The 12179-nt window shown below is 38.7% G+C and overlaps 1 protein-coding gene across 4 annotated transcripts in view; it reads right to left on the minus strand.

Moving 5' to 3' along the window:
• KIF23 (kinesin family member 23) overlaps window positions 1-12179 on the minus strand; it is a 34595-nt gene that overhangs the window by 20997 nt on the left and 1419 nt on the right. For 2 of the 4 annotated variants that reach the window (XM_055277968.2, XM_055277966.2), the window contains exons 2-10: window positions 11818-11887; window positions 10263-10391; window positions 6104-6209; window positions 5728-5864; window positions 5415-5524; window positions 4525-4695; window positions 2526-2567; window positions 1676-1788; window positions 1111-1232 (exon numbers count right to left, since the gene is read on the minus strand). In XM_055277968.2, coding sequence (XP_055133943.1) covers window positions 1111-1232; window positions 1676-1788; window positions 2526-2567; window positions 4525-4695; window positions 5415-5524; window positions 5728-5864; window positions 6104-6209; window positions 10263-10391; window positions 11818-11887 — 1000 coding nt within the window. The remainder of the gene's footprint in view (window positions 1-1110; window positions 1233-1675; window positions 1789-2525; window positions 2568-4524; window positions 4696-5414; window positions 5525-5727; window positions 5865-6103; window positions 6210-10262; window positions 10392-11817; window positions 11888-12179) is intronic. The other 2 variants (XM_055277969.2, XM_055277967.2) reach the window with 1 other exon arrangement.

The raw sequence follows: 12179 nt of genomic DNA on the forward strand, positions 1-12179 counted from the left end.
CCTAAACTATACCTACCCTGAAAAATGAATTACTGGCATTTTAAAACCATTAACTGAATTTCCACTTACAGAATGAGTCACCAGAGAGAAAAAATCAGTCTTATTTTATCACTTCTACCAAAAAGATTTTTAAAGATTTGCAAACTTTTTTCACAGCAAAATTCAGGCTCTAAGATTCAATATCCAGCTTCCCAAAACTATAATAATGGGGGAAAAAAAGTTTTTAATGTCATCGCCTACATACAGAGTCATCCCTTGGTATCCTCAAGGGATTAGTTGTAGGATCTCCTACAGATACTAAATTTCACAGACACCAAATTCCATGGATGCTCAAGTCTTGTGTATAAAATGGTGTAGTATTTTCATATAACCTATGCAAATCCTCCCATACACTTTCTAAAATTCTATTTTTTTATTTTTTTATTTTTTAGCCTTATTTTATTTTTTTGCAAAGACAAGAGACTTGTTTTGTTGTCCAGGCTGGTCTCAAACTCCTGGCCTCAAGTGATCCTCCTGCCTTGGCCTCCCAAAGTGCTGGGATTACAGGCATGAGCCACGCACGCACGCACCCAGCCCTCCTGTATACTTTAAATCATATTTAGAGTACTTATAATATCTAATACAATGTAAACACTATGTAACAAGTTGTTATACTGTATTGTTTAAGGAATAATGACCAAAAAAAGTCTGTACATGGTCAGCACAAAGGTGGCATTTTATTTTCGAATATTTTCAATCCACGGTTGAATCTATAGAGGTAGAACTCACAGATACAGAGAACCAACTGTATATTTATTCTAGAGCAATCTTCATTGCAATAAAACCTCTCTAATTTAACTTTTTTTTTCGAGACAGGGTCTCACTCTGTCACCCAGGCTGGAGTGCAGTGGCATGATCTCAGGTCACTGTACCTCTGCCTCCCAGGTTCAAGCGATCCTCCTGCCTCAGCCACACAAGTAGCTGGGATTACAGGAGTGGTGCATCACCATGCCTGGCTGATTTTTCCAATTTTACTAGAGACAGGTTTTTGCCATGTTGGCTGGATTACTCTAATTCCAAAAATTAAGGATAGAGTTAGAACCAGAAAAACTCCACATACTACAACTTTACCTGTAAGACATTGTCTCCATCTGCATCCAAGGGAGCCTGAACTAATTTAATGTTGAACACGCTATGGGAACGGCTGGACTCACGATTCAAATGGGTATTAGCAATACGTCTCTTTTTCTGGCCTAGGACAACAGAGAAATCATTGGTCAAACCTGAACTCAGTCATTTCATTACACATGCTTTCTAATAAGTCAGAAAAGATTGCCATCAAATTTAGTAGCAACTCTAGGTGATATTTATCATTCTGTATTTTTGAGATGGAGTCTCACTCTGTCACCCAGGCTGGAGTGCAGTGGCGCAATCTTGGCTCACTGCAAGCTCCGCCTCCCGGGTTCACGCCATTCTCCTGCCTCAGCCTCTCCGAGTAGCTGGGACTACAGGCGCCCGCCACCACGCTCGGCTAATTTTTAATTTTTTTTTTTGTATTTTTAGTAGAGACGGGGTTTCACCGTGGTCTCGATCTCCTGACCTCGTGATCCGCCCGCCTCGGCCTCCCAAAGTGCTGGGATTACAAGCGTGAGCCACCGCGCCCGGCTGTATTTTTCTAGTTCTAGGTATTTCTAACCTCTCCAGAAAACTTCAAAAGCCTCCTCAGTAGATTTCACTTCAACTTCTGTACATCCTGCAACATACATGTTATGGTTCTTATCTTCACGAAGCAATTTAGATTGTGGAGGTCTATGGGAAAGAAAAAAAAGATTAGTCTCCTAAATTATGAGATGCCAGTGTCTTCATTTAAGACTAGGACTAAAACGCCAAGTGACATGACATGTTATTCTTCTAATGAAAATTATATATATTTTATAATAAATAATGTATAATACTCCAGAGAAATATTAAACTTAGGTAAGATTGTAAAGCTAAATAGTCAAGATTAGTTACAAGATAACAGAAAACAATTTTGTTTTAAAAGCTTTGCTCTAATTTGCTCTAAGAAAGCACATGAAATAATACACTAAACAATTTAGAGACCAAAGTAGTATTACAGCAACATCACATGCACAGGTTAAGCATCAAAATCTAGTATTTTCCTAATTTGAAAAGACTCGCAGATAGAACCAGTTCTGACCTCCTCAGCAACAGCAGAAAACAAATTCAGAAAGAGTTTGGTATATACCAGGAGTGGCAATCCTTTCGAAGTGGCTTATGAAGTTTTAGACTGTATGACAAGATGAAGGTTGGGTAAGAGAGCTACCTGTTTGGTCTTAAGTCTTGTGAATGGTGAGGGTAGAGACATTTACCAGCCACCATCACTGATAGTCAATAGCAGATTTTTCAGGAAGCAAGGAGGGCTTAGAGACAGCAGTCAGCCCAGTGACAATGGAAAATAACCTACATGCAAACATGCCACAGAATGCCAACCATAGTATAACTGCACCCTTCTCCTTAAGAAAAGAGCCAACACCATCACATACACAAAATCTGTGTTCCTCATGGGTGTGCTGCAACTGTTCCACCTACCAAAGGAATAAGGTAGAAGTTACTGTTTCTACAGCAGCCATCTCACACCAACATGTTCAGTCTAGACTATGTGACAGTCACAATGAGTCATATCTTAAAAACCCTCCACTTGTAATAGTTTTTAATTGTATTAAAAACTACTAAAAGTTAACTAGCTTAAAAAAGCAGGTCTAACACCAACCTAACAAATTAAATCTGAATTCAGGGCCAAACAAGCACCCTTGTAAGTTCATTTAAGGAGTTACCCAGAAAGGTTACAAAGCACACAAGGTACTTTTGTCAATCTTCTTTTGTATAACTAAATAAAGCCAAGATACGATCCTTTGAAAATAATCTCATTTAGAACAAACCAAACAAAAAGTTGGCACATGGGCATACATGAAAATGGGTATACTCAAGATTAGAGTCAAGACAGTTGACACTTTAAAACAAATGGGAAAGTAATTAGTTTGATATAAAAAGTGATTGTCAGGCCAGGCATGGTGGCTCACACTTGTAATCCCAGCACTTTGGGAGGCCAAGGTGGGAGGACTGCTTGAGGCCAGGAGTTCGAGACCACCCTGGGCAACATAGTGAGATCCCTATCACTCCTATCTCTACAAGAAATTAGAAAATTAGCCAGGCATGGTGGCTTGTGCTTGTAGTTCCAGCTACTTAGGAGGCCAAGGCGGGAGGATCACCTGAACCCAGGAGGTTGGCTGCAGTGAGTTGACATGGCAGAGCAAGACCCTGTCTCAAAAAAAAAAAAATAAAAAGTAACTGTCTCACAAGGTTTTAACTCTTCCATGTATTGCTCCACAACCTAACCCAAGTATTTTTACTATTACCAACATTCCAAGGGTAAATAAAGATAGGTCACTCCAGAAATAAGTCCCTTTGTAAAGTTCTCACTTGAAGAAAGGTTAAATAGAGCAAAAGAGTCTTCCTTGGCATAAACTCTTAGTATTAAGAGTATTAATATTTTTACATTTAGCTTACTTAGCCATATTGTAATTTTTTTGCCAATCAATGTGATGAAAACTCAAGGACTCTGGTGAAGATAACTGTATCAAAATGTGACTCACTAAGAACCACAGAAATACTTGTATCAAGTATGGCCTCAACCAGAGTCCATAAATTTTTCATGTAATTAAAAGTGGATATACTGGTATGTATTCTCAGTCTAATGATTTTCTAAATCCAGCTGTTTCTCCAATAATGTTCCATTAGATATACAAAGTTAAATATAAGCCACAGGTCTTTGTATTATTTATGTCCTGAGAGGCCCTAATAAAGACAGCATTAAAGACAAGCCTTTAGCTTAAAAACAAAACCATCAACTCAGGAACAAGATACTAATATTAAACATAAGATCCCAGGGTCAACTCTGGCACAAACGCAGATTTATCATTTGTGGTGCCAAGTGGTAACCAGTCTTACGTCTCAGAAAGGCAAGACCCAAGAAAATCTAGGAAGTAGTATTTCAACTCTGGTGGAATTATAGTGCAGATACCACACCCTATTAATGAATGATAGAAGGTATGTAAGTATTACTTGTACAGATAACAGCTTTAGGCTCCAGCCTGTAGAAATCACCAAGACACAGGTGGTTAAAGAGGCTACAAAACTCTTTTTACTGTCTTAGGTTCTTGAAACATTCTTAATTATATAATTAAGATCCTTCTCAAAACATAGCCCAGGGCCCAGAGTTTTCAAAAGTAATCTCCAAGATGAATATTTGGGTCCCTCTTCTCCTTAGATGCTTTAACCCACTAGTTCCCTAATACAGGTACATATCTAATTAATAATAAACGTACTCAAACACAAAACCACGTAATATACAAATTATATCATTTCATTCTGAAAACAAATGCAAGCATTATTCTCATTCATAACTGAAGAAACTAAAGCTCCTTGAGGCAAAGTAACTTCCCCAACATTAACAGCTAAGAAGGGGCTCTCTTCACTACTTACTTGGGTTTTATGGGATCAAACGGCACCTCTTCCAATAGATCATATATGTAATTATTATATATTTCAATATAAGAGACAAATACACCATAGACACTATCTTCATCAACCTCTTCTGCTTTGCAGAATTCGTGTACAGTTATCATATCTGCAAACTCTGGATCTACTTGTCGTCTAAAAAAAAAAAGTTCAATTGTATACGTTGTAAGTCCATTTTAAAAGTAAATGATCCCAGCCAGGCATGGTGGCTCACAGATACAATCCCAGCACTTTGGAAGGCCGAGGCGGACGGATCACCTGAGATCAGGAACTCGAGACCAGCCTGGCCAACATGGCGAAACCCCGTCTCTACTAAAAATACAAATTAGCCAGGCATGGTGGCATGTGCCTGTAATCCCAGCTACTGGGGGGCTGAGGCAGGAGGATCGCCTGAACCTGGAAGGCAGAGGTTGCAGCGAGCCAAGATCATGCCACTGCACTCCACCCTGGGCAACAGAGTGAGACTCCGTCTCAAAAAAAAAAAAGTAAATGATCCCAAGGGGAAACTAACAGATACAATAAATATCTGCAATTACAAGCAGAAATGCACAAAGCAGCTTTATTCATACTCATGGTTTGCCAACAGTATTCCCACGTCCTCCCGAACACACAACAAAGGCTTTTATACCCTCTCCCCACCCAGAGTGGCACCTTCTTAAAACAGTGATTGAAACAAAATGTGCTCAAAGCCAAAGAGAAAACATCTGGGCAAAGAACTTAAGAACATTCCTTAACTTTAATCCCACAAAAGTCAACTTCTCTATTTAATGTTCACCATTCCTCATGTCTGGGCAAACCAAAGGAAAGAATCTTGTGCCCCTAGGCCAGTGCTGCAGACAAATATAATTACTTACTTGCTAGAAGGAGTCTTTGGATTGGGCATAGCTTCTCTTTTCTGACGTTCTAATAAGGCATCAACCTCACACTGTATATCCATACTATTCCTATCATTAGATTTGAAAACCTGAAGTGGGGGCAAAAAAAAAAAAAAAAAAAATCACACCACATTTTTTAGAATTTAATTAAATAGTAAGAAACATGTTTAAAAACTAAGGAACAGTTAAGGTTTCAAAATGAATCCAGTGCTTTGGTTCTTCTTTACTACTACTGTATCCATAGGTGTCTTAGTCCAGTAAGATAGTCACAACACAAAAGAATCATACTTACATATCGTTTAGCTTGAAATGACCCTATACTGTTAAAGATCATGTCCAAACAACGAGGAAGCAGCCCTCCTTCCCCTGGAGAACCAGTCATTGTGTGAGTTTTTCCACTTCCCGTCACGCCATATGTAAAAAGAAGACCTACAGTGGAGCAAGTCACAATGAGTTATATCTTAGAAGTTCTCCACTTACAATATTTCTTCACTGCGTTAGAAAACACTAACAATTAGCCAGCTCAAAAAAGGCAAGTTTAGCACCACCCTAACAAATTAAACATGGATTCAATGCCAAACATAAATCAAATATATAAATATCAAAAAAGTTTTATCAGAAGAGGAGAAAAAGGAAAATCCAACAAAACTCCAAGAGTCGTATCATACCATTTTTGCCATGAATGAGATCATCAACCAAGGGATTAGCCACAACATCAAAGAGTTCCTTCTGGGTGGTGTGAGTGCCAAATACCTGTTTAAATGAATACTGAGTCTGTGGAGAGAGAAAAAATGCACTAAATAGAATTCCACTATTATCTAGGCTAAAAATACATCTACTGAAACTTAAGGTGTTTATGACATTTAAGATCTAAGCATGCAAAGAAAAAATACAAATGGTCTTTACAGTTGGAACCCTTAGTTTTTCAGTTACTAAAAAGTCACAACATACCTATATTATACCAATTATAAACTGGTAAATGTTTTCAGTCACAACTACTAAAGAAAATGTAGAAAATTCTTTTTTTTTTTTTTGAGACGGAGTTTTGCTCTTGTTGCCCAGGCTGGAATGCAATGACACGATCTCGGCTCACTGCAACCTCCGCCTCCTGGGTTCAAGCGATTCCCCTGCCTCAGCCTACCAAGTAGCTGGGATTACAGGCGTGCACCACCATACCCAGCTAATTTTTATATATTTAGTAGAGACGGGTTTCACCATGTTAGTCAGGCTGGTGTCGAACTCCTGATCTTAGGTGATCCACCTGCCTCAGCCTTCCAAAGTGCTGGGATTACAGGCATGAGCCACCACACCCAGCCAAAAATGTAGAAAAGTCTTAAGTCCACTAATGCTTCTAATCTAAGGCTGATTTTGTTTTAATTAAGTGACAAAGATCAAAAGGTATTATAACAATTCATTGTCACAGATTTGTGGAAATCTACAAGCATTATGTCATACACAACTTTATTGTTTCCTAGTTCTTCTTTATAAAGGTGTCATTTAAAATAGCATAGTATGGGCATAGTTGCTCACACCTATAATCCCAGCACTCTGGAAGGCTGAGGCAGGAGGATCACTTGAGGCCAGGAGTTAACAGACCAGCCTGGGCAAGCTCACCTAATAAAAAATTTTAAAAGTAAAAACAACAACAACAAAACCCCACAAAAAACACATAAAGTAAAATGGCATAGCAGCATAATACCACGTTTTGATGTACTATATTTTAAAACCAGAAGTAAACTTGTAAATATTATCTCATCTCTGAGTTCTTACATGAAATACATTTTAAATAAATAGTGACCTTTAAGAAAGCAAGAATACTTCAATTATCAAGGCTCTCTAAATACAATTAATAAAATATCCTGTAAAAACAGCTTTAGAGTTCAAAAAGAACAAAGAATCTTGGAACTGAGAGGATACACATAGGCCAATACTGAGAACATAGATGACCTCACAGTCCTCGTGAATGACTTCCTCCTTTCAAGGTAAAGAAAACTGAGGCCCAAAGGTGAAACTTCTCTGAGCCCATGGAGTTAATTAGTATCAAAGCCATCATTAGTGCAATGTTTTTGTTTCTTTTTTTTTTTTGAAACAGAGTCTCACTCTGTCACCCAGGCTGGAGTGCAGTGGCGGGATCTCGGCTCACTGCAACCTCTGCCTCCTGGGTTCAAGCAATACTCCTGCCTCAGCCTCCCAAGTAGCTGGGATTACAGGCCCACGCCACCAGGCTGGGTAATTTTTGTATTTTTAGTAGTGATGGGGTTTCGCCATGTTGGCCAAGCTGGTCTTGAACTCCTGATCTCAAGTGATCCCTCTGCATCAGCCTCCCAAAGTGCTGGGATTACACGTGTAAGCCATCATGCCCGGCAGCAATGTTCTTTTCGTTATACAATGTTGCCTTCTGTCAGAAAGCAGTGATTATTTTTAATCCCCATCAAAGCTTTTTATACCTACTTGATACCTTTATTTATACATAGTTGAAATTTACTTAAAGAAGTAAAACTCAGTAAATCAGTGTTTAACTATATTATATCCTTAAAGACCTGCTCCTCCATAAAACCCTCCCAGACCACTCATTCTTGCTGAAGCCACATTTACTATTTGATGAACAGAACATATAAGGTACATATTCCCCGGAAGTTTACATTATGGTAAAGACAATAAACAAGTAAATAAATAGATTGTGGTTAAGTAAAGGACGTACACAGAGTACAGAGCAGGGGAGAGGGATTGTGGGGTGCTGTTTCTGATTGGGTAGTCTATACAACCTGAGGAGGTGATATTTAAGCTGAAACCCAATGATGACCCATGCTAAGACCCAGAAAAAGAGAAGTCCAGGTTAAGGCAACAGCTAACAGCCAGGATTCTGCCTTATCCAAGAAACTCAAAGGATTGGATGAATACTAAAAGATGAATGAAGGTGGAGAGACAGGAGGCAGATGAAGCAGGATTTTGTCTGTTTAAAGATTTTATTCTTTGAAAGGTTTTGAACAGGAAAATGAGATTTTATATTTTAAAAGATCACTCTGTCTGCTCTGTAGAAATGGATTAAAGAAGATTCCAAGTGGAGGCAGTTGGGCTTTGGCAGTCTTGTCAATGATACCCAAAGCACACTCAGCAAACCAATGCCAGTCTGAGATCGGTTACCAGACTACTTAAATGTTTAGAAAGTTGTTTTTTGTTGGTTTTTTGAGATGGAATTTCACTCTTGTTGCCCAGGCTGGAGTGCAATGGCACGATCTCGGCTCACTGTAACCTCCGCCTCCCGGGTTCAAGTGATTCTCCTGTCTCAGGCTCCCGAGTAGCTGGGATTACAGGCACACGCCATCACACCCAGCTAATTTTTGTATTTTTATATTTTTAGTAGAGACAGGGTTTCATCATATTGGTCAGGCTGGTCTTGAACTCCTGACCTCAGGTGATCCGCTCACCTTGGCCTCCCAAAGTGCTGAGATTGCAGGCATGAGCCACCGCACCCCGCCAAATGTTTAGAAAGTTTTATAGGCATCTGGCACTGCTCAATTATCAGTATTTCAGCACGTAGTCAACAGGCTCATCTCTATGAAGAGATTATGAACTAGTTCCCTGTTGTCTAACTCACACGGGCAGTTCCATCTAGCACAAGTTGTACAAAAGTCCCAGCTGTGATGCATTAAAAATAAAAAAGCTACTCCTTCATTACAGTAGCACTGGTCTCAGTGATTAATAATGGGGCTCAGACTAGGGTGGTGGCAGTGGAGATGGAAATGAAAGGACAGTTTCAAGACACATGTTGGAATATAACTCATAGGAGCTACTAATGAACTAGTTATGAGGAGGAACAAGTAAAAGGTAGGTACCAGATTTCTGGCTTGAGCAACTGGACAGATGACAGTGCCGTTCCTTGAGAAGAAAACAAGGGAGGAAGTATTTAGTGAGGGAATAAGAAAAATCAAGAACTCCTTTTTGGGCATGTAAAATTTGAGATGCACACGTGACATCCAAGCAGAGATATCAAGTAAGTGGTTGAATGTTTAGAGCCAGAGAAAAGGTTTCAGCTGAAGATACAAGGAGAGCTGGAGGGGGAGACAGGAGAGTGCTGCTGACAAACAGGTTATAATGAGGATGAAGAGGTATACATCAAATTTAACAGCAAAGAGGCCACTGGTAGTCTTCTGAAGAGCAATTTCACAGGAATAGTAGGCACAGAAGAGTGAGTGACAGCTAGAAGTAGAAATGGTAGCCTGAATTAATCCTACTGCCTTCCCACAGTCCCCTCATCTTTAGCACACCTAACTTTCTTATTTATATGAGAATTATTTGTTTACCATATATCTTAAGTTATAAACTTTCTAAAGGCAAGGAGTATGTCATGCTCATTTTTTTTAAATCTCCTTCCACCCTCCAGCTATTAGCTTAGCACATCTGCTAAACAATATTTTTGAGTTGACTCAAAATTTTATTAAAAATAAAAACACTGCATTGATGCAAGTATACAATGCCTATTATTAAATGTTATTTTCATTTCCACACATGAAGTTGTATATATAAAACTGCCTAGCACAATCATGTATCATTCCACATTAAATCATCCCTAACACATGCTCTAAAAAACAATAATACTCAGTGTAAGAAATTATCTGCTAAAAGCAATCCTCTAATTCCAGCATACCAAAGGTATGTCTGTGCATCCCAGAAGTCAAAAACACTTTAGATACAGTGGTTATAATGAAGTCAATAAGTCTTTCGAAAATGTGGGCTCACAAATGAACTTTGTTACATTTAAAAATGTAAAAGTCATTCGGGAAACAACATATTGAGTAAAAACAACTTGGTCCAAATCAGAATTACCTCCTTATAGTCTCCATTTCGGTTGAGTCTGTAGCCCTCAGGAGTATGAAGCTGAACAGTTGTGTTATTGATCACTTCTATGCAACACTCTTGATCAGGAAAGCCCAGTGGGCGCACCCTACAGTATACCTGAAGAAACAGGAAGGTGGGAAGGTGCTGCAAGAACAAAGTTTGACCTTTTGCCTGATTTTTCACTTAAGCTTCTCATTCATTCATTCATTCATTCAACAAACATTCAGTCTCTCAATTTACGAGCTCTGTATCTCCAAGGGCTATGAAAATTAAAATCTGCTACTTAAGATTGACAAATACAAACATGTATTAGATATAAGAATACTTTAAATACACACAAAATTAAAATAAATTTTGATAATAAAAATCAAATTGCAGTGTATTCACCATTATATTGTACACAAATAATAGTTATACTACTACTAATATCTCTAAAAGTCAACAACATGACACACAATGAGATTTTTTAAAACTGTTAGAATTTCTTGGAAATGGATGTCAATTTAAAAACTTGTCAGCTTAACCCAACATTTAATATACAAAGACATCTTTATTTATGTATTTATTCATTTAGAGACAGAGTTTCTCTCTTGTCACCCAGGCTGGAGTGCAATGGCCGGATCTCGGCTCACTGCAACCTCCTGGGTTCAAGCAATTCTCCTGCGTCAGCCTCCCGAGTAGCTGGGATTACAGGCGCCCACCACCACACCCAGCTAATTTTTGTATTTTTAGTAGAGACAGGGTTTTGCCATGTTGGCCAGGCTGGTCTCGAACTCCTGACCTCAGGTGATCCACCCGCCTCAGCCTCCCAAAGTGCTGGGATTACAGGCGTGAGCCACCACACCCAGCCTACAGAGACATTTTTGAAAGCAGGGGAGGGGGCTTGAGGAAAACTCATTCAGCTGTGTGCAAAGCACCTGGTTCCCTTAACTCAGAGCCAGGGACCCACTCCAGTGGCAGCGAGGGGTAGATTTAAAACACCTCAGAGCAAAGGATCCTTTTTGTTTGCCATTTGCTGTTTTGTTTTAAAATTCTTATTCTTTTTGCCTGCTTCATTTTTTCTTCATAATTTAACATTTGCTTTTAAAAGCAAGTTCCCAAGCCAGAAACTAGTGAAGTACTTGAAATATGAGTAGATATTAGACTGAATTAAACTTGGTCCCAAGAAGTTTGGAACTCACCTCATGCCATCAGTTACTGTATGGCATGAACTGGGTTCATATGAACTCAGTTCATATTCTCTGGGATGAATATGAACCCAGTTGGAGATTTTTAATTATCTAACTCTCCAAATTATAATTACAGAAGGTATGCAGTTGACAACCAAAGACTTCATTTTACTGGACTAATTTAATTAATCCTATGGAGAAAATTTCACAGCTAGAACTAGTTTTACACAATGTAGTACATCCATTTAACTAAATGTTATTTGATTATACTTCCACATGTCTTCTTCCTTCCCTTCCAAGCATACACATAAGACAGAAAGGACTGAAGAGGTAAGTTTCTTAAACACACACATAAATTCACAGGGAGACCTTACCCCAACTGGATCTTTAAGGTTCGTTTGGGACCCCTTTTTCACGATAGGTTTCCGGGGTGTCTTAGCTCTCCTGGTCATAGATTTAAAAAAAATAATAACTTTTTTCCAGTTTAACACGAATACAAAAGCCTCACCTAAAACTTATACAATCTTTCTAGGTTATCTGTAAATTATCCCTTAGCAGTTCCAAAACACCGCATCCCAAATAACATGAATAATAATCATAGTAGCAGAGTGTTTGTGGCATGCGTAATCCTAAAGTAATTAAAATTTGCTTTAGAATACATTTTTGGCACCAAATGTACCTACTTATTCTCTGATTAGTGCTACACTTAAAATAGCTTGCATATTTTCTTGAGCAA

The sequence above is a fragment of the Symphalangus syndactylus genome, chromosome 5, assembly GCF_028878055.3.
Source record: "Symphalangus syndactylus isolate Jambi chromosome 5, NHGRI_mSymSyn1-v2.1_pri, whole genome shotgun sequence".
Classification (NCBI taxonomy): Eukaryota; Metazoa; Chordata; class Mammalia; order Primates; family Hylobatidae; genus Symphalangus; species Symphalangus syndactylus.